Source organism: Pocillopora verrucosa, chromosome 6 (genome assembly GCF_036669915.1).
Source record: "Pocillopora verrucosa isolate sample1 chromosome 6, ASM3666991v2, whole genome shotgun sequence".
NCBI classification, from domain to species: Eukaryota; Metazoa; Cnidaria; class Anthozoa; order Scleractinia; family Pocilloporidae; genus Pocillopora; species Pocillopora verrucosa.
This window is the reverse complement of record NC_089317.1, coordinates 8,489,618-8,513,936: the sequence shown is the minus strand read 5'-3', so window position 1 is coordinate 8,513,936 and position 24,319 is coordinate 8,489,618. Positions and strand designations below refer to the sequence as shown.

The following is a 24,319-nucleotide window of genomic DNA, read 5'->3' as shown; positions in this document are numbered from 1 at the left end:
TTAAACACAACTTGTATGGAATGTCTCGTCACTAAAGGTCATGTTCCTATCGCGAATCATTCTTGGTTCTTGTCCTTCTTCTTCGAGAGTCGTCAACCTTCTGTTGTTGATGCTTGATCTGGATCTTAATCGGCTCGTGAGATTAAGAGACCCCGTTTGACCTTTTTGAGAAGAAGAACGGACGTTTTCCTTCTTTTGCAACAGATTCTGAAAGGCGGACCAGAAGTCGCGTTTGAAAAACGTGTTGAGAAGAGGGTTGGCGAAAGATGTGATATATCGAATGACCACAAAAGCTTCAATGACGCTAAGCAAATCTTTTAATCCTATTTGGAATAATAGCATGACGATAAAATAAGGGAAGCAACAGCAGGCAAATATGATCGCCATGGCTGCGAAAACCAAGATACACTTCCTGTCACTTTCGCTTTTCTTCTGTTCCCGTGAGTTCTTATTCTGAATCAAAGGTGGTCGCTGCCTTTTAGTAATTGCACTGAACATGGCCATGTATGCATAAATCATAAATATGTACGGGAAAAGGGAAACTGCAACGAAGCAAACTGCAGTATAAATAACGTCCCAACGCGAAGATACCTCAGCATCATACAGAACAAAAGGAATGATAGCAAAAGCAGTCGAAGTGATTCAAACGCCGAGCACAATTTTCAAAACCAAGCTCTTAGTCACCAAATAGTGTTTCAGTGGACTGACCGTTGCCATGTACTTGAGCCCAGTAATAAAGAGTATGTGATAAGCACCTGATGCAGCTAGTAATGTATGCGAGATGTGTACCCCAATACTTAATTGTGACGGCAAAATGCCAAAATTATAAACAATGAAGTATGGAATAGCAATAACGCCAGTACTGAAGTCACAAATTGCCAGGCTGAGAAGCGCATAGTTAGAAGAGGTGCGAAGACGACTACATCGGTAAAACAAGACCAACACGAGTCCATTAGCCAGAAATATTGCTATGGCAATTGGAAGAGGTTTGGTCAAGGTCTTTAGTCCATCGTCGGAGTGTTGTTAGGAAACTTTGAGGTTGCATTGCTGTCGTTCATGATTAATTATGATGAACAACGAGGGTTGACGAAAACACTGAAAGAGAGCAAAAGTATAAAAATGAAACAATGTTAACGGAGGGTAGATGATTTCGCATCATGTGAATAAATAGGGAATCAGATTGTCTGGAGTGCAAATAAACGCATATCATTACATTACTCAGATTGAGAAAAAACCGGTAGAAGTCCATGGAAATTTGGGTAGGCGAGATCAATGTGATCAATTCATGATTTAACTCAAAATAGCGATTACTGCGTTTACTGTGATGCCTTTTTTCGAAGGCTGAATACAACAGTACTTTGGTTTTAAAAGATTTTTAACTATTTTAGTCCTTTCTTTTATGATCAAATATGAAAAACGAACATGTATATGCGTATCAAAAAGGCTTTGTTCTTTTTCTCGTATTTCTCATCTGTATTTCTCTTTCTTTGTTCTGTTTGGTTTAGTTTTGTTTTTCCAGCGGTAAAATACACACACGCACACCTTTCGAACTGAGCAGTGAAACAATCCTTTTCTTATGAAAATGAGAACTGTCGCTAGTTCCGAGAAAATGTAGCTCTATCAATGTGTTCGGTTCTAAGTACAAGCTCTGGCGAATAACAACTCATTGGATGTTTCCTCGTGTCAGTACCGCTACATCTATTTCAGGGCGCTGAAATTCAAATCATTAATGTTTCTTTGTTTTATCTCAAATCACTCTTCCCATCTTGACTTTAGTCTTCTTTAAAAACAAAGCACGAAATCGGCATTCAGTGGCAATGAAAGTTGGTTTTGAAGAGAATATTAATTTTTTGGTACTTCTTTCACGAGCTTAGAATAAAGAGAAAATTCTGGGTTCCCATGATGGATCAAAACTCAGATGCTCCACTACTGAGCTTCAAAAAACTCTATGTTGTGCGAGGTTATTGCTGCGTTCATGAATGACTTGGCGTCCCAGCTCATACTTTAAGGATCAGTGCTCTTAAAATCTTTTTGTGGCTATATGGAGTAGGAAAAATGGCAAATTTTGAGCTTAGTAAAAAAGTAAAGGCTTCGATGAAAAGTTTCCGGTTATACAGAATTAGTTTTATATCCGGATTTACAGGGCAAGGATGATAAAGCAAAGATTGAAGAAATATGCAGCGGTTGGACCACCAACTGTGCGTTTTGATTGTATGCATTCTTAACTCGAGAATTTTAATTTAACTTTCATTGTTAATGCTATTTGGGTGGGGTCTTGGGTGAGTGACTCCTTCAACCTCCAATGTCGTTGCTCTGAGGTATTTTGTGATACCTCTTGCAAAGATGTCTTACTTACTCACGAGATTCTGGGCCCTGGTTCATACCGTCCATAGCTTTCGAATAGTTTTCCTTAGTTACATTCTTATTTATTCATGTGACTTCTTTGAAAGAGGCGTGTGCTAGAGATAACGACGAAACACTTCCCTTGTCATTTCAAAACCTATTACGCAAGTTATTACAAAATGCCGCAACCGTTATTACAAAACCTATCGGTTACAATAAAATGTTTTGTTATATGCAAAATTTTAATAAACTTCGTATATAGCGCGCGTTGTTATCACCTGTTTATTGGGCTTTTTGGTTGTACGCATTACATGCTTCGCGTTGCTGCCAATACGGATCAACCATTCTTTTCATTTTGTAGTTAAAATATCCTTTAAACGTCAATGATGAATGCACCTTTTCGTTCTCTGACTCAAACTCTAAATCGAGATAAAACTGCATCAATGCAGGTATCATCTACATATTTGGCGCGGATCCATACTTCAAAGAGAATAACTTAGGAAGGCTTTTGAGTTTCAATTTTTGGCCAGACCGGAGTGACCCCTACAAAACCTCTTCGGTGTCAGTATCCAAGAACTCCTAAAGTGTTGCCTATGCAAGACAATTGCAAGTGTTTCAAACCTCTCAATAAAATTATGTGATACACATATAAACTCTCACCTCTCCTGTCCTACCTATTTCAAGTTCCACACCGCGGAAGAAACAAGCTGAATGATTCATGGGCAAAAACAAGGAAAAATATTTTTGACTGTCGTCGTGTTTAGCGGATATGTGAAGAAATATACCATATTAATAGAACTGTAAGACTCTTTATTCAAACAAATACAGAACTATTTACCTAATTTGGCTATGAGGTGTTGTTATTTTTTTCTAAATTGATCAATTCCAAGAAATATGCATAATGAAATACATGAAATATACAATTTTCAATTATTTTCATTCTGTTGTTCGGTAAAATAAATGTTCGCAGAGCAGAAGCACAAGGCAGAGGTTTTCACCAAGATATACCACTTAAAACAATTAATTCAGGTCAATCACAGATTAAAATCTGTCTAATGTGAGTGGAAACCGTAGCTAGTTTTGACCAAATACAGCTTCGCCACTTTATTTTACACTTATGGCAAGCTAAGCTGAATAACTATTATTGAATTATCGGTTTTGGATATTACATTTCTGGTTTTCTGATAGGTTCAGCCAATTCCGGTTCATATGTATCAGCCAATAGGCCGAACCAACTTATATGGAAACTTATCCCCCAGGCGTTGTTGTGTTGATGAAAGCGTTGCGTGAACATTTAACATAATATACATATATATATTTGGCCAAGCCTAAAAGTGGAGCCTTTTTAATTTATTTTCCAGCCCCTCCCTATAATAAAAAATGCAATAAAACTCTTCAGCACTAACTGTCGATGATTTTCTTCAAGGGGATTTAGGGACCAAGATTGCTAGCGATCAAAAACGCATGAGGTATTTTCGAGTAGCTAAGGACTTTCATTACTGTTCCTAATGTTTTAAGCATACTTTCGAAGATAAGGAATGTTTTCCACTTCGGATGAAGTTTATGATGTCAGCATCAGTTGAAACTACTTTCAATTGAGCATGACTGATAATTTCTGTTTGGGAAAATGAGCCAAAATTGAAAGAAACGACGGTAAACTACTTCACGTTAAGACATCGCCGGTCGATTGAGGAGTGTGCAGGACCAACTGATCTCACCTGTACGTCAGAATCGTAAGAGCTTCTCTGATAGCTTCTTTTGGAGTTTCCAGGTATGACTGCTTGCCCCACCGTTTTTCCCTAACGTTTCAAACTCCTCTGATAAGCGTAGAAAATTAAAAAGAGAAGTCATTTTCAACTCGTGTTTAAGCCTGTTCTATTCTCTAGTTTTTCTCTTCTGGCTACTCTTGTTTCACGATTATCTTCTTGCTGGAAATGCTTTTTCTGTAATTAAACTCGGTAACCCCTAACTGCATATAATAAAGGTGTCTTTAAGAAAGTCCGTGATCTTTGCTACTTAAATACGAAATCTCTCTTAAAAGCTAATGTCAGCATGCATCAAACAAACAGCGGCAAGTCACCCAAATTTGCTTTCACTCCTACTTTTATATTTTGTAGCCCAATATGTTCTTATAATTGTGGTGTAGTTTTTATGTAAAAAATTAGTTTAGTTTTCGAGAAATAATTTTTTTCGTTCGACTGCTCAAATATGCAAATTTTCACCTTGAAATTACCCGAGTTGTGTGACCTCATGTAACGAATGTACAAGACCTACGGTAATTCTTTGAAAATAATCCTTTGTTTTATCATCTGGACTTAATCCCCTGTCGTTATTGAAGCTGGAAAAGAAATATTTATTTTTTGGTGAATATTTTTGTCCGAGATACTTTTCCTATGTCGAAAAGTAGCATCAAAACAAAGACAGTTTTAACAATGACCGATATGACAAAATCTACTGAGCTTCAGGCTTTTATAAGACAAAAGGATGGTTATAAAGTTTGTAAAAATTTCCTGGTGTATTTCTGTTGTTCTATCTTGAAACGAACTCAAAGTCCGGCAAAACTTACTTGATAGCGACTATGAAATATACATGGTTCGCCTACTTGTCGCCGCCGTTAACTGGCATAAATCACTACAGTTTGCAAAAAAACCTAACATAACACTCTTACCTTGTTTATTTATTAAGGCCGAGGTCGCGCTACTGCCCAAACCAAAAATTAGGTAGCCAAAAAATTTTTCGAAAAGTTGAAACCGCAACCGGAAGAGCCGACAAATGTGACACAATTTTTGAGTCGCACTACCGAAATACACAAACATGTCAAAATAAACACAGTTGATCAGAACGCATATAATGTATGCATGTAAACCACACCGTTTACGAAGCTACTTCAACCTCCGACATAAAAATGCGATTTATAGGTTCTTATCCCAAGAATGTTGCCTCTCGTAGAAAAAGTTGAACTAAACCCTAGCATTGTTCGTCAATTAAAAAAAACCCTTCGTGGGAACAAGACAATTGTTTAGATAAACTACGTTTCCATGCAAGACGACATTTTTATCTTTACTTATAGACGTGAATACATAAAAGTACGCTCACTGAAAGTACGTTGGCGGTAGTTATCTTTTGGAAAAAGGAGATATTTTTGTATCTCATCAATATCTACATGATAAAGTACTCTGTGATAAGTATTTCATCACCATCACATTGAATATGATAGATCAAGATTTGTTAGTATTATAAACATTCTACAACTTTCTACAAGTTTTAAATGTTAAGTTGGCACTCTTCCAATGCTTTTACCCTGGCTTTCAGCTGTTTCATTTTCTTTCCTCCACCCACGACAGGTTTCTTTACTTTCTTCTCTTAAAATGAATACAAGCAGCGAGGCAACAAAAGTAAATCTCATTTTGGACTGGACTTAAATCTGTGGAGTAGATACAGTAGGTCACAAGAACATTTTTATTCCCATGTCAGCCTCTCTCCTGACTTATTTTCTTTCACATCCTTTCTCGTTGAGGAAAAGAAGAGAAAAAAAAAGCAACGAAAACATTTATGGGTACGTAATGACACATTTGGTATTTGCTCCAAAAAAGGTTTCTCATCATCGACCAAAGTTCTGAATTGATAAGGTTCGCACCTCATATACTAAAATCATTTTATTTTTTGCTCGCTTAAGTTTCCTTCAAGTGCATTTTTCATTACAATTCGAATATGAATTCGCAGAGTATAAACAAGGTAAAGGAGCGATGCTTACGGAAGCAGCGGAAACAATGTGAATTCGCAACTTGCCAGTAAAAATAAGATCGTCTCCAAGTAAACAAAAATTAATGATGGCTTTTGCTTGAGCTTTCTTAAGATTCCAACTAATTACTAATTTAAAAAGAAACGAAATTGTTGCATCCCATTATGTTCTTGTTGTGAACTGCTGTACGTTTAACCATTTACACATCTGAATGCTCAAACAAAGTCATTTGGTAAAACCTTCTCCGTAACATCTTAACATCTAAGAGATCTCCGTTCCTGAGAGGTATGGTCAAAGTTCCTTAAACCTAATACGACTCTGATAGCAAACTTTTGAACCAACTGCAGTTTGTGTAGATTACGTTTAGATGTGTTCTCCCACGCTGAAGCACAATGAAACAGAAAACAAAGCTAGTGATAAAAGTGTTTTTATACCTAAAAGGTGTTTAATTCTACTTATCTTTACTAACTACTTCATACAACTAGAGGCTATTTTAGTGATATGTATCTCATAGGTAAGATATTGATCAGTGTATACCCCGAGATCCTCAGCAAACGAAACTGGTGAGATCGTTTTGCCTAACAGGGATGAGGAGGATATCCCTATCGTCTCTTTTTCCTATTTCTACTTTTACGATCTAATGGGGGTGGTGGGAAAACAACACCGCCTCTTTAGAAATAGGGACACTCAGGTGCTAGGTCCAGAAACATAATGTTTGTTAATCCCTTTTCATGGTCACAAATTTTTTTAAGAAAAGCTACCAGAGATCGTCATCGCTGAGAATACCTTCGGTTCTCGAGATGTTTACTAGTAGTAGTTATAGATCTGAGCCCAGTTGTTCAAAGAGTGAATAACGCTACATAACGGATAAATTACTATCCAGAGGATAAATGTTAGAAAAACGTATTGCGCTATCCACCAGGTAGCGATTTATCCGGTGGATAGCGTTCTCTAACCCTTGAACAACTGGGGCCTGTAGTACAAGCGGTGAAGCGTGTACTGGTTTTTGTTTTAGTCGAGCCTCAGTTTTGTGTCTCTTCCTCCATACGGAATGTTGCTCTGTAGCTTGTTACCTTATCAGAGCGGAGTTAGGAAACAAAGACATTGCAAGTTATTATTATCGCTAATATAATTATTATTGTTGAAATTTGGAATCAACAAACATTCTATGTCATTGCAAGCCTACTGACATTTTTACACGGGAAATTTTTTTTTTCAGCTCAGGATTTCAATATTCAAAGAGCTCACACGCTCTATTTCTTAGAAAATGCCTCAAGCTTCTAGCCCTTAAAAACTCTCCCATCTATCAAATGTTAATCGATACCATTTTTCCTTTGTGAAATATCTGGGTAAAAGTGAGATACAAAGTTTCGTTTTTCTCGCGAAAAAATTCCACACGACTATTAAACTTACTCTCTTATTGTCACCAGAGTTGGTTTCGTTTTCATTGTAGCTAGGTGAGTGAGACAGCAGCAAAATATTTGAAGGCTAAATGGTTCCCGTGCAGGTTCTCATTGTTTGCGTCAAATCTTTTTGGGCTTACAGAGTTCAGTTGATGCAGGAAACGTCAATTGCTTTGAACAATTTTTTGACTCTTTTTTCGGAAATTATTACAGTAAATGGTTTCAACCCGGGAGTAACATGTAATAGAGTAGTTTGATCGTCCGGGTGTGTGCACTCCTGAGAAGGACTGTTGTTGGTAGTGGTGACTAACGTTTTGACAACCTTAGCCAAAGTCATCATCAGAGTCAATTGAATAGTTGTTGTCAGTCGAACGTTCTAAGTCCCCTTCGTAAAAACCGATTGGTCAGTTTTCCGTCAATGTTATTGGCTAGGAGACTCTACTGGTGTTGGTCGGTCGTGATTGGTCGGTCTCAATCCGTCGGTAAAGTTGGGTCGCTCACTGTTCGGTTCGTTTGCTAAGAAATTATTAATCTTCGTTATTAGATCTTGCTCGTTCGATTTCTCTTGGGAATAAGGGTAGCTTCATTCTTGGAATACAAGTTACAATGTCAGATTTGGTAGGATTTTGTTCGCTCAAGCCGATGTACCGTTTGTTTTGGCCAAAAACAAACAAACAAACAAAAAAAGAAAAAAATTGCAAAAAGGGGATAAGTTTCTAAAGAAACTGTGGTGCTGCGTCACTAGGGGAGCATATCAAGAAAATTTGGTTATTATCAACTGAATTTATCATGAAAATTAGCCACCGTGAAGAGTTTCAAAGCTGAGGTTTCGAGCGTGAGCCCTTCGTCATTAGCTCTGACTTGGAGCGAACGCTCGAAACGTCAGCTTTGAAACTCTTTACGGTGGCCAATGCACAATATCAACTCAGTTGAAACCCACAAGAATCAGGTGGAAATTGTAAAATTGAGATTTTCAACTATTTTGAAACGTTCTTTTACCTAAATATTGGCAAGGAGCTTCCATACGGAAAATTTATGCCCCCTGCACCCTCTTTAGAATCCTGGCTGGCCCAGGAACGGGAAAATTTCAGTAGGAGATATATGGGGGGGGGGTCAATCCACTCTTTACTTTCTTGAAAGATTCCAACCTACTATAGGTTTCTTCGAGAGTAACGACACGCGACCTTTTAATCAACTGGAGTTAACTTGCATGCATGCCCTTGAGCATTGCAAAACAATAAGTGGGGTAAGTTTCTCAAGAAAATGTGGTACTTTATTTGAATCGATTCAAGATTTGAATTTAGATATAAAATCCGTTGGAATTAAATATAAATTAATTTTCTCTTTGTCAAAAGGCCTTCAGATCAAGTGAAAGATCCTCTGTAGTTTGAGAAAACACATTACCTGTCATCGGACTAACGCTGTTTCTGAATTAACGTTTGAACTCCAATTTTTTTAGCGATACTTTTCACTGCCATTTTTTTGCCTGTAAGACCACCTTTACGCTCTAGGAGAACATGAATATTCCAATGAACAAAAAAAAGAAGGGTTAAAAAAAGGGTCCATGTCTCGAAATTATGCAATAAACACGTTGTCCTGAATTAAGGCTTGAAAAGTGGTTGCTATTTCCCTGCTAGAAAGACATGTAAGGATCGGAGCTTATCGTGTGCGGATCATCTGCATCCAAAACCATAAACATCTGAGATAATTTAACTTTGAAATGTGCAAATACGTGTTATCCTTTATGACGTTTAAAGAATGCTCTCGATTTTCGCCTCAGGAATTAAAAAGTGATGAATTTCGAGTTGTAGAAAATTAAACAACAGAAAGTGCTTTTTAAACAGCTTTGCAGTTCTCTGTGTTAATCATACCTACAATAAATTCGATATACTTTACAAAGGTCCAATTATCCAATACATATAAGGCATGAAGAATGGCTTATATATTCTTAACCACATATAAGGCATGCTACGTAAACTGGTTATAAGTAATTCATACAAATCTCATAGTAAATCTTTTAATCACAATTAGGTCCAATTACCCAATACATATAAAGCATGCTACGTAAACTGGTTATAAGTAATTCATACAAATCTCATAGTAAATCTTTTAATCACAAGCTTTTAAAATCCAGACAGCTCTGGTATCCCGACTAACTGTCCAGGAACTTTGCTTTCGTTTCAGTAAGATTATTCAAGAATAAATATATATTTTTAGACGTATTTGTGTGTAGTATCGCTGAGTAATTTCACGAGTTGTGCTTCTTTTTTACTATTCCGCAGGGCGAGTCAAAATACAAAAAAAATACTAAAATACTCAGTGATACTGCGCACCAAAACGTCTCATAAGATATTTATTATCCAACTGCTTTAATTTTTATGCAATTCTCATAAGGCGGGAAAAGCGAAACAAACAAAGGAGCGGTTTGTGACAGGTCTTACCTAATGCTCGCGTCGGATTGGCCCATGAGACGTCAACTTGTCACAAAGGGTTTCAAAACGATTCAAAGTTGAATTTTATTTTCGATCGTTGTTCTCAACTCGTGCACATCTGAAAGTACTGCAAGAAGAAAAGTGTTCGTAAAGGTCCAATTATCCAATAGCAATAAAGCTTTGAATCTACCAGGAGACAAACTCTCAAAGACATGTATGAGCTCTAAGCCTACAAAAAGAGAATTTCCAAAACTACATCTCATTTTCATCGTCCGACTCAATCACATGCCGACGACACTTACAGCTGTTAAATACGGCACCAGAGAAGGCAAGTCTACCAAACTTATCAAACAGTTTTTTTTTTAAACAGTACAAAATAACTAATTGTCCAAGTAACCGTATAATATCGCGGAATATTTATAATCTAATCGCGCGTTATATGTACTCTACTTTATGCAGTTGGAAAATAAAATTATTAGTTGCACACTACTCATCATAAAAAAAAGAGCAAAAAAAAAGGTGAATTAGAAAGACCATATTTTTCCGCTCCTTTTGTTCACAGTGGAAAAATCTACCACTCACCGCGTATTAGGTTTCTAAAGAAAAACTTGAGCTTTGGAAAAGAATTGTGCGCTCAAAAATGCCTAAAACTCGACGCCGCTATTTTTAAAAAATTGGCCGAAAAAAAAAAATCAAAACGTCAGCTCACAAATAGACCCTGCTCTAGTAATCGTCAAAAACCATTCTTTGTATTGAGTTTCCATTTCCTAATTATTCAAACAAATCGCTAAGAGACGGGAAAATGCAGGGTCGGACTCATTTCCTCACAGTAAAGAGGCTAAGTTGTTAAACACGATTCAAAATGGCGCTGTCAATCGTCAAATTCTTTACCACCCATGAAAACAGTTCAAAACTCACCAGCATAAGAATACCTATTTTAAATCTAATTTCAAACGATTACTATAACTTTTCACAAAACATGTAAAAGACTAAAATTAGCGAACCTATACCTATTAATAAAATGCTTTTGAGTTGTGGTGCAATACTTCAGTAAATTCTGTATCACTTAAAGAAAATAATAATATACCAAACAAAAAAAGTAATGTCAAAAGAATGCTCTATCACTGGTAAATAAATTGTACGTGCTTTTGAGGTGCTACGCCGGTCCTATTTTTGCAATGTGATTGGTTTAATGAGCTAAACTCAATCCAATACCCGCGGAGTGTTCAGTCCAACTTATCTATGACTTTGTGCTGTTTTCTTAGGCAAAAAAAAACCTTTCCCAGTGGAGTGTCCATCACCTGCAAGCAGTTAAACACGGCTTGCAAGAAATGTCTCTTCCCCAAAGGTCACGTTGCTATTGGGAATCATTCTCGGTTCTTGTCCTTCTCCTTCGAGCGTCGTTAACCTTCTGCTGTTGACGCTTGATCTGGATCTTAGTCGGCTCGTGAGACTAAGAGACCCTGTTTGACTTTTTTGAGAAGTAGAACTGACCTTTTCCTTGTTTTGCAACAGATTTTGAAAGGCGGACCAGAAGTCGCGTTTGAAAAACGTGTAGAGAAGAGGGTTGGCCAAAGATGTGATATATCGAATGACCACAACAGCTTCAAAGACACTAAATAGAACTTTTAGTCTTATATTGACTAATAGCATGACGATAAAATAAGGGAACCAACAGCAGGCAAATATGGACGCCATGGCTGCGAAAACCAAGATACACTTCCTGTCACTTTTTTTTTTCTTCTGCTCCCGCGAGTTTTTATTCAGAATCAACGATGGTCGCTGCCTTTTAGTAATTGCACTGAACATGGCTATGTATGCATAAATCATAAATATGTACGGGAAAAGGAATACCATAACAACGAAAACTGCAGTATGAATAACTTCCCAACGTGCAGATGCTTCGGCAATATGCAAAATGACAGGAATGATGGCAAAAACAGTAGAAGTGATCCAAACGCCGAGCACAATTTTCAAAACCAAGCTCTTGGTCACCACGTGGTGTTTTAGTGGACTGACAGTTGCCATGTACTTGAGTCCAGTAATAAAGAGTATGTGATAAGCACCTGAAATAGCTAGTAATGTATGCGAGGCGTAAACCCCATCATTCATTTGTGGCGGCAAAATGCCAAAACTATAAACAATGAAGTATGGAATAGCGATAGCGCCAATACTGAAGTCACAAATTGCCAAACTGAGAAGCACGTAGTTAGAAGAAGTGCGAAGTCGACGACATCGGTAAAACAAGACAAACACGAGTCCATTAGCCAGAACTATTACTATGGAAACTGGAAGCAGTTTGCTCAAGGTCTTGAGTCCAAAGTCGGAATGTTGTTGAGGAAACTTTGAGGATGCATTGCTGTCATTCATGATTAATTACGATGAACAACATGGGATGACGAAAACACTGAAAGAGAACAAAGGTGTAAAAATGAAACGATGCTAACCAAAGGTATATGATTACGCATTATACAAGTATCGAGTGACTCAGATTATTTGGAATACAAAAACTGAGAATGAAAGAAAATTTCAGTAAATGTCGGTGGGAATTTAGTAAGTGAGATCAATAAAAGATTTCAAATTGATTTGGTAAATTGAAATATTGATATTGAGGTCAAAATGTTCATGCTTTTACGGTTTTCAGGAGGTAGAGAAACCTGCTATATTTGACATGTTTGAAGGCTTCTTTATAGAGGCCAGCGAAAGGTGATTGATTTCTTTTGCACGATAACACCCACAAGCGATAGTTTTCTTCGGTATATTTTTCATAAGACAGCAATCTATCGCACTCGTTTACATATCTCTTTTTAAACTTCTTTGCTAGAAAAACGAACTGTAAACAAAATACGCAATAATTGATTGTCAGGTTTTTTTTAATCGTTAAATATGAAAAGCAAACATGTACATGCGTGAAGATTTAGATATATGAAAATTCACATATTTGCACTGCGGTGGAAAGATGAAATTAGAAGATCCTCGCAGCTAAGAACACTACTGAAACTAGTAGTTGTAAGTAGGACCTGAAAAAAATTTCAGGCCCGTACGGGATTTGAACCCATGACCTCTGCGATACCGGTGCAGCGCTCTACCAATTGAGCTAACAAGCCAACTGGGAGCTGGTCAATGAATTGGGTACAAATAAACATCCGAGTGAATGAAGATTTAGATATATGAAAATTCACATATTTGCACTGCGGTGGAAAGATGAAATTAGAAGATCCTCGCAGCTAAGAACACTACTGAAACTAGTAGTTGTAAGTAGGACCTGAAAAAAATTTCAGGCCCGTACGGGATTTGAACCCATGACCTCTGCGATACCGGTGCAGCGCTCTACCAATTGAGCTAACAAGCCAACTGGGAGCTGTTCAATGAATTGGGTACAAATAAACATCCGAGTGAATGAAGATTTAGATATATGAAAATTCACATATTTGCACTGCGGTGGAAAGATGAAATTAGAAGATCCTCGCAGCTAAGAACACTACTGAAACTAGTAGTTGTAAGTAGGACCTGAAAAAAATTTTACATGCGTATTTAAAACAAACAGTTGCAGCAGAAGTTTTTTTCTTGTTCTCGATTTCTCTTCTTTATTTCTTGTCTCTTTATTTTGTTATGGTGCATGGCGATGCGTTATTAATTATTGATTTCTCTTTGCCGTATTTCAAGTCATACTGTCAATCCTTAATTTATTCTTCTATGAAAACAAAGCACGAAATTGGCTTTTAAATACAAATTAAAACAAACTTCGAATCAAGGAAATATATTTTTCGATCTGTCGCGAAGCTAGGGAAAACAAAAACTTATGAGTGCTTATGGTGAATCGAACCTAAAATTATCGGCAAATTATGCGCACCGATGCTCTACCATTAAGCATCCAAAAAACACATATGAATGGTAGGCCACACTAGCTTCATATGGCAGGTGTGCCAGCTACAAGCTGTTCGAAGCTTTGTGCGTTTATATAAAATATGAAAAAATGGTAAATTTTGAGCTCAGTAAAAAAGGATACGTTTGGAATATTTGAAAATTGAAAGTTAACTTACGTTTTGCCGAGTTCTTGCCTGCTAAAGCACTTTTTGAGCTCTTTATGTCAAGGCACAAGTGGAGCTCAAATACGTCTACACACATACAATAATATACCAGTAATGATAAAGGTTCCTGTTGAAAGCTTCAATAACGTAGAATCTATTTTATATCCCAATATACCGGGCAATATTTTAGAATGATAACGCGAAGATTGACTGGATATGTAGCGAGTCACTTTCGTGGGATTGCTGCGTTTTTGGTTCTCTCTCAGTGAGTCTTCATTATTCAGTCGTCAGTGGTTCGAATCTGTCGTAAACCACCGCTGTATTCAAAGATTGTGTGTATTTTTCCCACGAGAGTTTCATTTTGACCTTCATTGTTTTAAAATCTTATTTGGATGAAGTCTTAAATGTGATACCGTGTCGTTGCTCTGCGGGATCTTGTAATAATGAAACATTTTGTAACTACCTCCCCGTTTTATATCATAATAAATTTCGAATATAACTCGCGCTATCATCGGTGTAACGAGTGCGTTATCAGGTTGCAAAACACGGAGCTGGGCTAAAGCTATCACGTCCTCTGCCGATTTGCACAATGTCTGACCATTTTCCGAATTCCTCTCTAGTTTTTTTTTCCAAGAGGGCTGCCAAGTAGCAATGGAAGAACCAAGCAAAGGTTTGTGAACATGCCAAGCGCCTTGACAGACGTTATCATAGCTTGAGCAAAGACGAAAATCACCAAAGAGAAAAAGAAATGGACTGTCCGAGTTTTGAAAGTTTTCGCGCTCAATTAGATCAATAAGTATACGTACGGTAATAAAACACAAATACAGCTAACATACCTATAGTAGATATAGTTTGGTGATAAACAGAAACAAAACATGAATGATGAAAAATATAGTCAAACTCATTATTATAGTATAACTGTTTAAAATTCATTAAATTACGAAGAGTCAGAGCGACGCTGGTCATACTATGGTCCATCGTGGTTTGCTCATCACAGCAATCTCCCGTCATCGCAGTGAAACAAGCCTCAGAAGAAACATCGCCGCCCTTTATATAAACAACAAGAGCTTGCTCTGGTATCCAATGCGTCGAGTGTTGGGCCACATCATTCACAGCACCTGAGTTTTACGGCGCTGTCATCCTGAGCAATCACCATGTTCCCGAGTATTAGGCTGTCGTTCATTCCGGCATAAAACTCACGCCTTGAACAGTTTGTTTACTAATAGTCATATGAGATAACTTGTGCGCTTTATGAGCCACAATTCGGTCGGATTTTACTTAACATTTCACTTTCCGATTCTGTATTAAGGATAAAACAACTAAAGGCAAAAATGTTGAATTCGACCAGCCTTACTATTTTAGTAAGCTATTGCAAATTGCGAACTTTGACGTCTCCTGGTATGCATATACTTTGATGGAAAAGAGTTACGAAGTATTTTCTGGTCCATAGTTCGTTCCTTCAGCTTTTAGTTGTAGTACTTTGCTTTCTTCCTGACGCTGTTGACGCTCGCGTGTTCCCGAGATAAGTCTTTCCCCCTTAATTTACATTGTAGCACTACTGTCAATGCCATAGCATTCATTCGATCGTTGCCCAAAATAACCTTCAATGCGCCTTGAACAGCTACAGTGTAAGTTCCTCTTGTCTTCCTCATTATGGATTCCATAGTACCTTGGAATGTTTTTTTATTTTTTCAGCTGACTCCTTTATCTTCCATGGTAAGTAGATCGGATCACTTTGTCGCGCAATCACCGGTTTGAAAGTTGAAACTTACCTCCTTGAGATTGAAGGAGGCTAAAATCTATTTCGAATTCTTCCCATTTTTCACCTCTTGCAGAAATTCTCTGAGTGCCCATGAAATTCTAGGTCACTCTGGATACGATCCGGCTTTCCATGGTTTTCGTGTAATTTGCTTAGTTCTCTGGCTAGGTGTCACCGACTCAAGACGTCTTTGACAAAGGTATAAGCCAGAGATAACGTCTAAACACACCGCCTCGATACTTATAACGAAATCCATAAGTTGATGAAAAATGCTGCAAACAAAATGCCTCAATACAGTTAAAACTTTAACTGGCTCCAAATATATCTTCAAATACAAAAAGAAGCAGGAGAATTTGTCTTCTGTCGAGCAGGTCTGGAAGATATTGAATTCTTTCTGTCGCAAGCACGGGACAAATTAAAGACCTGGGTTCCCTAAAAGAAATCAAACCTCAAATCGAGGATTTGTTATATCGAAAACCTCGATTGAACGAATTTGCGGGAAAAATACCAAAATGTTCGTTACATCGAGGTATGGTTAATAACTGCCCCCCACACACACACATAATTGTTCTTTTTTCTTCTTCTTGTTCTTCTTTTTTCTACTTTCGTCCTTTTTACTTAATTACCAGCTCATGTATCAACTTGATTCCTTTGAAGGAAGCGTGAGCTAGAGATGACGAACAAACACAAAAACAAAAAAATAAAGATCGATGTTAAATGATGATGAAAGATGTCATTTAACAAGAGCATGGGTCATTACAAAAGATCCCGGTACCTCGCGCCTTTACAAAGTTCGTATGTGACAAGCTAAGCATCCTGCCTCTCCGCTGTCATATTCCCGGGCCGACCACTCTGTGACCGTGTTGGCGTTTGAAAAATGCGGTCAAAAATACAGAATCCGCTTGAAAAACTTCCAACCTATCGTGACTAGTACATCTCAATTAAATCTCATTAGATGTTAATGAACTGAAGAACAGTGGTCATCTGCCTCTGAGAACCTTTTTTGCTGAATCATTCTCGACCACAGGCTTGGTAAGAGGAAGAGAATACAGCCATCTTTTCAAGATGGAATTAAATTAAAACTACCCAAAATCCCACCTTAATGACGATGGTTCCTCATCGTTTAGAAACTGCTTCGTCTGCTTGATCTATTTAACCCTCGATCCTTCCATATTTCCCAAGAAATCGCCACTAAAATCTAGCAAACCACTTTCTGACTGTGATCAGTGCATAACAACCTTTTCTTTAAATTAAATACATATGCATTTACCTACGATTATAACAATTATTCAAATTAGCTTTTTAATTGATCACTACGAAGAACAAATATTTTGAAAGGGGCTTTTGAAAGAAAGCGGCTCAGTTTATCTCGCTCGGCTTTTTTCGCTTTCGCTTTGTTTTCGAGTTGCTCGCCTATTTCTTGATTGCTTACTTTTTTCTTATTTTTTCTGTTCCGAGCGGTAAAATAAATATTCGCAGAGCAAAAGGAAATTATATCTAATGATAGATCACCTTTAAATTTACTTGTTTAAATTCCAACTAAAGATATTACACCTGTCTGCTAAAATTGAAAGAAGAATCACTATTATCGTCAAAACGAAGCCTTGTCGTTCTACTTCCTTCCAAGCGCAAACTTAGCCGAATAATATAATCATAAGCTGTTTCTCATATTTTGTGACTCTACGTCTCTTTGATAATGACGAGAAAATTTGTAACATACTGAGTTTTCTGTGCCGTGTTTGAATTTGTTTTCTTACCTTTCGGGTGCCAAACTGTGGCCTTCTAAAGTGTGTCTTTAGCTTCTGATATGTTTTAGGAAAATTCTAATGGAAATTAGTTATTCCTATTTCTACAACGGAAAAGACAAAGATCTTCTATGCGAGAGATAGTAGGAGAAATAAGATCCAATTGTAAACCCGGACGATGATAGAACAGTCAAGCGATGCCGTAAATTGATAACGCACACCGTGAATTATTAGCAGCTGGCTCGCTCACTGTTATTGGCTCATTTTATATCGCTGTCTTTTCCATGTCGATCCTCATTGGTAATTTGCCTCAGATCAGCATTGTGTTTTTTTATTGTACGCACTCTGCCTAAGAGAATTATCCATCATTTTTATCACTACACATTTGGCTCGGATCCACTTCTTCAAAGAGAACAACTTTAATAGGCTTCCCAGTTCCAACTTCTGGCCAGAAAGAGTGACCCCTACAAAGCTTATCGATTTCAGTATCCAATAATTCTTAAAGAGAAAAGAACATATAAATAATGTTTCTGGTGTCTCTAATGACACCACCGGCTTCATGACTACCGCTTGAGGTATGTAAAATATCTAATCGCGTGTTGCCTGCGCAAAAGGCTTGAAAGTGGTTCATATATACACCTGTCCTTTCCATGTCAGATTTCTCTCCGCGGATAACTAAAACTGAGTTTTTCCCCATGAAGAAACAGACTAAAGGAACAAAAACAAAACAAAAACAAACGTGAAATTTTCTTTTGACTGCCTTCGTCTGCAGCAGATATTTGTCGGATAATATCTGTTTCCTACTCCTATTCCTCATGGGGACTTAGAATTTTTTCTTTGTCCCACGCTCGTGACAAGACGAAAAACATCTCTCTTAATATCTATGTTGTTTTTAAGACTGTGTAAACCTAAAATCTTTACCTAAATTGTTGATGATTTCAATGTTTTTACTAGCTTCTTTATTGACCAATTAAAAATCAAATATGCTCATTCGTATTTAATAAAATGATTCAGCTCAATTTTCGACCCTTTAATTTGTAATCTTTTTGTTTTGTCTTACTTTTTGCTCGATAAACGAAGGCTGAGTTGCTCATAACGTTAAATAACTTATATAAATTAATTCAAATCAATCAGAGGCTTAAAACCTATCGAATAGAAATGGAAATTGTCCCTAATTCTGACCAAATAAAGCTTTGCCGCTGTATTTAATTTTAAGAGCAAACTGAGCTAGATAATAAATTATAACTAAATTTCACTGACATCGACGTCGTATAGTCTTAAAAAGGTAAAAACACAAGAGAATTCACAGCCGGTTATCTTTATTTCGAAAATTTGACAATAACTTGCAAATTCTGCAACGACATTTCTACCCTCTGACTCAACCCTGATTTTCAAAATCTCATCTATAAATTACGTTTGGGCTGCCATAACGCTGGGTTTCTTCATTCCTTTCCATACAACAGCGCTTCCGAACTGATAAAAGCAATACGGCTACTTATAATCAGTTGTAAATGAATTTGGATTGTCCCCTTACCTATTAGATAACGAAGTGTAAATTTATGAAGTACTTCTTACACTGTTTATGTCCGGGGATAAGTGCAGTTGAAAGCATAAATGAACACGTCTATTCACATACCACAATCGATGATATTTTCTAAAGAAGGGAACGTTTAAAGAAATGAAGAACGATTTTCATTAGAACGATAACGCAATTATTGATGAAGCAGGTTGGCTAGCTGCTATTGTTGCGGTTTAGTTCGCTATCAATGTGTCATTATTATTCAGTTGTCAAAAACTTTCGGCAGTTATGACCACCTATTGGGCTTTTTCATTGTACACTTTTTCAGTTTTCGTTTAGCTTTCACCATTGATATTACAGATGAAGTCCTAATATCGATAATACTGAAAAAAATTACAACTTTCTTCAAAAACACTGGACGGAGTAGCCACGCAGGCCCAGTCTCTGCGTCAAAAAAACTAACATATGCGTAGAAGAGTAAGAAGAAAGGGTTAGATTGAGAAGGCTTCTCAAAAACTTCATTGATTCTATTATGGTGCAACAAAAAAAGGCTCGAATCCAAAACTCCAAAATAGAAGGCTTACGAGGCTCTGATTGTTTCATTAATGAATTGCCGAATTTACACTTTTTAGAGTTCATCTAATACCGAGTTAGACCGTCGACGATAACTCCGCCTTATGGTTTTCTAAATAGGTTATTGTTCCACATCGAGACAAAAGTGCATCGATGCAGACATCATCATAGTAGGCTCAAATAATTTAACTTGTGTACGATTTTAAGTCCCAAAACTTACCTGGGGATAATGACTACTCACAGAATTTCTCAGTGTTGATATCCAGGAAATTTCAAAATAAGAAAAATATGCATTTAATGTGGGATCACCTGACCGTTAATAATAATAATAATAATAATAATAATAATAACGAATTTTTATACAGGATTGAAAAACCCATCAGTGTGTAACACTGTTGTCCTTGGGGTCCTGTCAAAAATAATAAATAAATAAATAAAATAAAATTTAACAAGATATAATCATAGATCTTAAGGTCTAGAAAAGCATACAATAAAATGAAAAAAAAAAAAAATTAAAAATTAAATAAAAATGCTCTGAAAAGGATACCTATAACCACGTTTAGATAGAATTTAACTAAAATAATCTCGCAATTTGTTCTTAAATTTCAGTCTCGAATCTAACGACCTTAGTTCAGCAGGCAGGTTGTTGAAAGTCTTTGCTCCTTGGTAATAGAAGCTCTTTTTACCAAATTCTAAACGAACTTTGGGTAATTTCACTGATATACCGTTATTCCTAGTGGCCTTAGAATGAACCAGCCTTTCGAAGTAGTTCTTAAAGGGTGTGCAAACATTATTCAGGAGACAGTCGAAAACAAACAGACAGCTTTTACGCTTGATCAAATTGTTCACGGATGGGGGATTAAAAGAACTATTGCCGATAACTTTAAAGCCTCGTCGTTCGATGTTCTTTATCATTTCCTTTCGGTAATCCGGAAAGCTAAGACCAAGTGTTCCGCAATAGGTAAAGATAGGTGCGATCATAGTGTTATAGATCGATTCTGCACACTTTTGGTCGATCAAAGGACGAATTGATCGCAAGAGATTGATTCTGGTTGCAGCTTTTTTATAGATTCGGTCAAAATGTGATGCGAGGTTTAGTGATGAGTCAAGGTGAACACCTAAGTACTTATAGGTAGAGGTATTATTGATGAGTGACCCATTAGCAGAAAGTTTAAGTTCCTTGTCTTGAAGGTTGAAGGTTACTTACTTGAAGGTTACTTACGCACTGCCTTCTGTGCAAGTATTTTTCACAGGTTTCATTCTCTCCAAACTCCCCATCTGCAATTTTGCTTTACACTACAAGCTTTCATGCATCCTTTTAAACAACTTGAAGCGGTCCCATTTTTGGCGCATGTTTTGTCACCGGGGGAAATGCGAGAACAGCATAAATTGATCTAAAACCGCCTCCATATAAACAGAAGAAAAAAACTTTTACTTTAAAAGAATTCCATGATATTAATCTTTAAGCTCGTCCTATTGGTTTTTATGGCCACGATATGAATACGCTTTAGCAGCACCCCAGGAAATGAAAAGCTTAATGCAAATCCAACTTTTGAGGAAGATATTCAATAGATTTTAACGCCCTTGAGTGATCTCAGTTTCTGCTATATTAAGCATCTCGACAAGATATCCATGACTGCGAAGATCACTTTCATATTCAAGATATCCATGAATGGTACAACATTTTTTTCCACTAAGTTTGCTTCATCTTACCTTGTTCTTCTGTCTCTACGTAAAGTTCCCGTTTATGTGAAAAACGGGAAGTTTCGTCTTTATTCAACAAATTCAGGAGATATGCAGATTTCACGGTAAGATATCTCCCTTCATCACAACCTGATTTTATATTTTTAGACAACATTTTTAGAGCTAATTCGCAAAAATAGGCCACAAAACTTACGGCTCAACACAATTCCGAATAATGTGTTTCGACTCAACACTGCCATTGATTTTCAAATTTATTGCACCAGACGCCAGTTGCTTTCAAAGGTAGACTTCAAATTTGTCCCGATCATTCACCACTTTTCAAAAAAAATATGTCTCATGATCCTACCGATAACACATTTTTTGCCCTCTGGCATATTTTAACGAAATTAGGTTGAAAAATAAGATCAAATCACAAACTGTTAATGCTTATTTTGTAAATATTGATGAAACACCGGAATTTCGCCTGTTTCGAAAACAATGTTTGGAGGTATAGAGAGGAAAACAATTTTTCGATGCGATCTCATTTAAATTGAAACGTTTAAGTAACTTTCTGCCGCCTCAGTTTACATGCGGGTGATTTCTGAATTCGTTCTTCCTCAAATGGGTTTCAAATTGTCTAACCTTAGTTTAGATATGTGCACAACAACACGAATATTTTAATCACACTTCTGTTGACAAATTCTTTTTCCTGGGGTCATGAAATTCATTTCAACGTTTGGGTTCTTTACATCCGTTATGACTACTCATATCTTGATTTTCTACCTCAGAAGAATGGCTTTTTACTGTTAGTGGTCTTTTTCACCCTCATTTCAGCGTCTTGTCATCATTTGTTCTGCTGATTTTCGACCACCGGAGATCCTATTTGTTTACCAAATTAAGGGAATCAATCGAATGTTGTCCAAAACCCGTAATGCCTCAGTGTCCTCGCTAATCAAAACTTGTATATCATATCGCTCGATTGATTTGTCTTCTCTGTTCATTTGCCACAAAAGCAGAAAAAGTCTTTTAAAAAGTTGGTCATCATCTCCACTTGATGAGACCAAATGGCGCGGCATGGCGTGGTCAGAGATAAGGTATCAACGTGTACAGTTCTAAAGTAGTTACTGAAAATTTTCCACCAGCCATCAACACTCAAACAAATTTCAAATCAGGCAAGCGCACAGCACGATCGAGGTTGATTTGAAATTACGGGTAGAATATCGAATAAAATGTCTTATGTCATATTCTTCCAAGCCACCTTTTTAACTAATAAATTTTTTTCCAATGAAATCATTGATAATTAAGAAAAGTGTTAAAAACAGAAAATCTTAGCGAGATGAATATCCAATACTTTTACCGACCTGGTTTCGGTGTGTACAAGCTGCTTTGAAATAAATTAGCTTCATGTTTTTCTTCCCCAAGATTCGCTACTATCGAGATTACGAGATAATATGGTTTTGTAATTGTTGGGTTGTAACAGTTGAAACTGTCGAATCATGATCAAAATTGAGAACGGAAAAATCTTTGAACAAACAGAAAGAAAATTAAGAGATAAGCACATCTAGTGATATCAATATCTAAAAATAGAATTCATTACCTTGCCTTAAGAACTGATCAAGACCTTTCTGCCTGCGGGAAGTTTGTGTTACAGTCAGTTATTTTTCATAAAGTTTGAGTTGGAAATTCGACTTGAGGAGGCTCCATAGTGTTTTTTACCACGCGACATCTGGGTGCGAACATACCGCGAGCTTTACAAGTGTTAACATGTAATACAAACATGGCGGCTCCATATGGTCGCATGATTGTTATCTGAAAAGCTGTAGTAAAGCAGTTTAGCACAACACAGTTTTAATGTCATGGAGTCAAGGGTTTCCAGCAACTGCACCCGTAATATTCATAGGCCTTCTACGGTTGAAAAAGAGGTCAACCGAAACGAAAAAACTGTGGGAAAGATTGCCAAAAGGCGACAGCTTCGAAAGTTTACGCATGCTCAGATACAGATGTTAGCGAACTTCTATTCCATTATATTGTTTTTTGACAAAGAAAATAAGGTCTTTAGAGCAAGATTTATTGCGTTTCCTCTGGTGGAATATCTTAAGATTTGTTTGATTTTTGAACATATTTCTGTCCTTCCTTCTGCCTGTTTTCAAAAAATTCATAGGACCAAATTTGAGATAGAGGAGAAAACACAAAATTGTAAATAGCAAGGAAACTGCCTCTGCAACCCAATTTTTTTTGGCTTTTAAATGATCGGCAGGACAAATTGCACAAATTGTGAACATTTTGAGAGACCTTACCCAAGCAAATTGAAGAAAATCAAAAGCAAAGCCAAATTGACACTAGCAAGCACGAAAATCATTTTGATAATATTTACTAAAGTTAATGAAAGTTCGAACCCCGCTCACTGCCTTTTGATGGCTTTTAGTGACCTTGAAATGAAAAAAAAATACACCTAAAAAGCTACAAGAGAAACATTACGCTGATGCGCGCGTCAACATTGAGCAAAAACTCTCATCTTCATGAGATTTCATCGAACATTACGTGTACCAATTCCGTTGAATCGATTTTAGGTGCAGAACCATTTGGAGCAAGTTAAATTTAAAGCTTTTCGTCGTAACCATTGGCTAAATTACTTTCCTCATTGCTGTGACAATGTTTTTCACCAAAACACGAACGGAGCTCTTGATAGAAATGAAATCTCGGAACTTTCTCATAATTGCTTTGAAATAATGTCAATTTTGAAACTTCAAGAGAAAAGCTGTAAAATCAACTTACCTTGCTACTTACCATGTAGTAAAGAACTTAGATGCAGAGTAAAAAAAAAAATAGCTTCGACTTCCTCAATTTCAAGGAAATGTCAATATTCGATCTGAGTAAGAAGTATGGTAAGATGACTTATCTTCAGACGACCAATCGTACAAAAGATACTTAAATTACTAACCGACTAAAATTCAACAGAAAATTACTTAGCAATTTGAGAGGGAAGACAAGGAAATGCAACGAGTGTCATCACTTGAATATAAAATATAACGTCTGTTAATCCTAGAGGTAAGTTATCCTGTTGTGGAAAGCAAGATAGCTTTTTTGCA

General features: G+C 36.9%; 1 protein-coding gene and 1 pseudogene across 1 annotated transcript; both read right to left on the bottom strand.

Moving 5' to 3' along the window:
* LOC136281842 (somatostatin receptor type 1-like) lies at nt 1-1,058 on the bottom strand (annotated as a pseudogene).
* Nucleotides 1,059-10,988: 9,930 nt separating this feature from the next.
* On the bottom strand, nt 10,989-17,773 carry LOC136281812 (somatostatin receptor type 1-like). Its single transcript, XM_066168834.1, has 2 exons — nt 17,468-17,773; nt 10,989-12,327 (listed from the first exon to the last, which is right to left on the bottom strand). The coding sequence occupies exon 2, from the start codon at nt 12,288-12,290 to the stop codon at nt 11,232-11,234; it is 1,059 nt and encodes a 352-aa protein (XP_066024931.1). The 5' UTR covers nt 12,291-12,327; nt 17,468-17,773; the 3' UTR covers nt 10,989-11,231.
* Nucleotides 17,774-24,319: the final 6,546 nt, after the last annotated feature.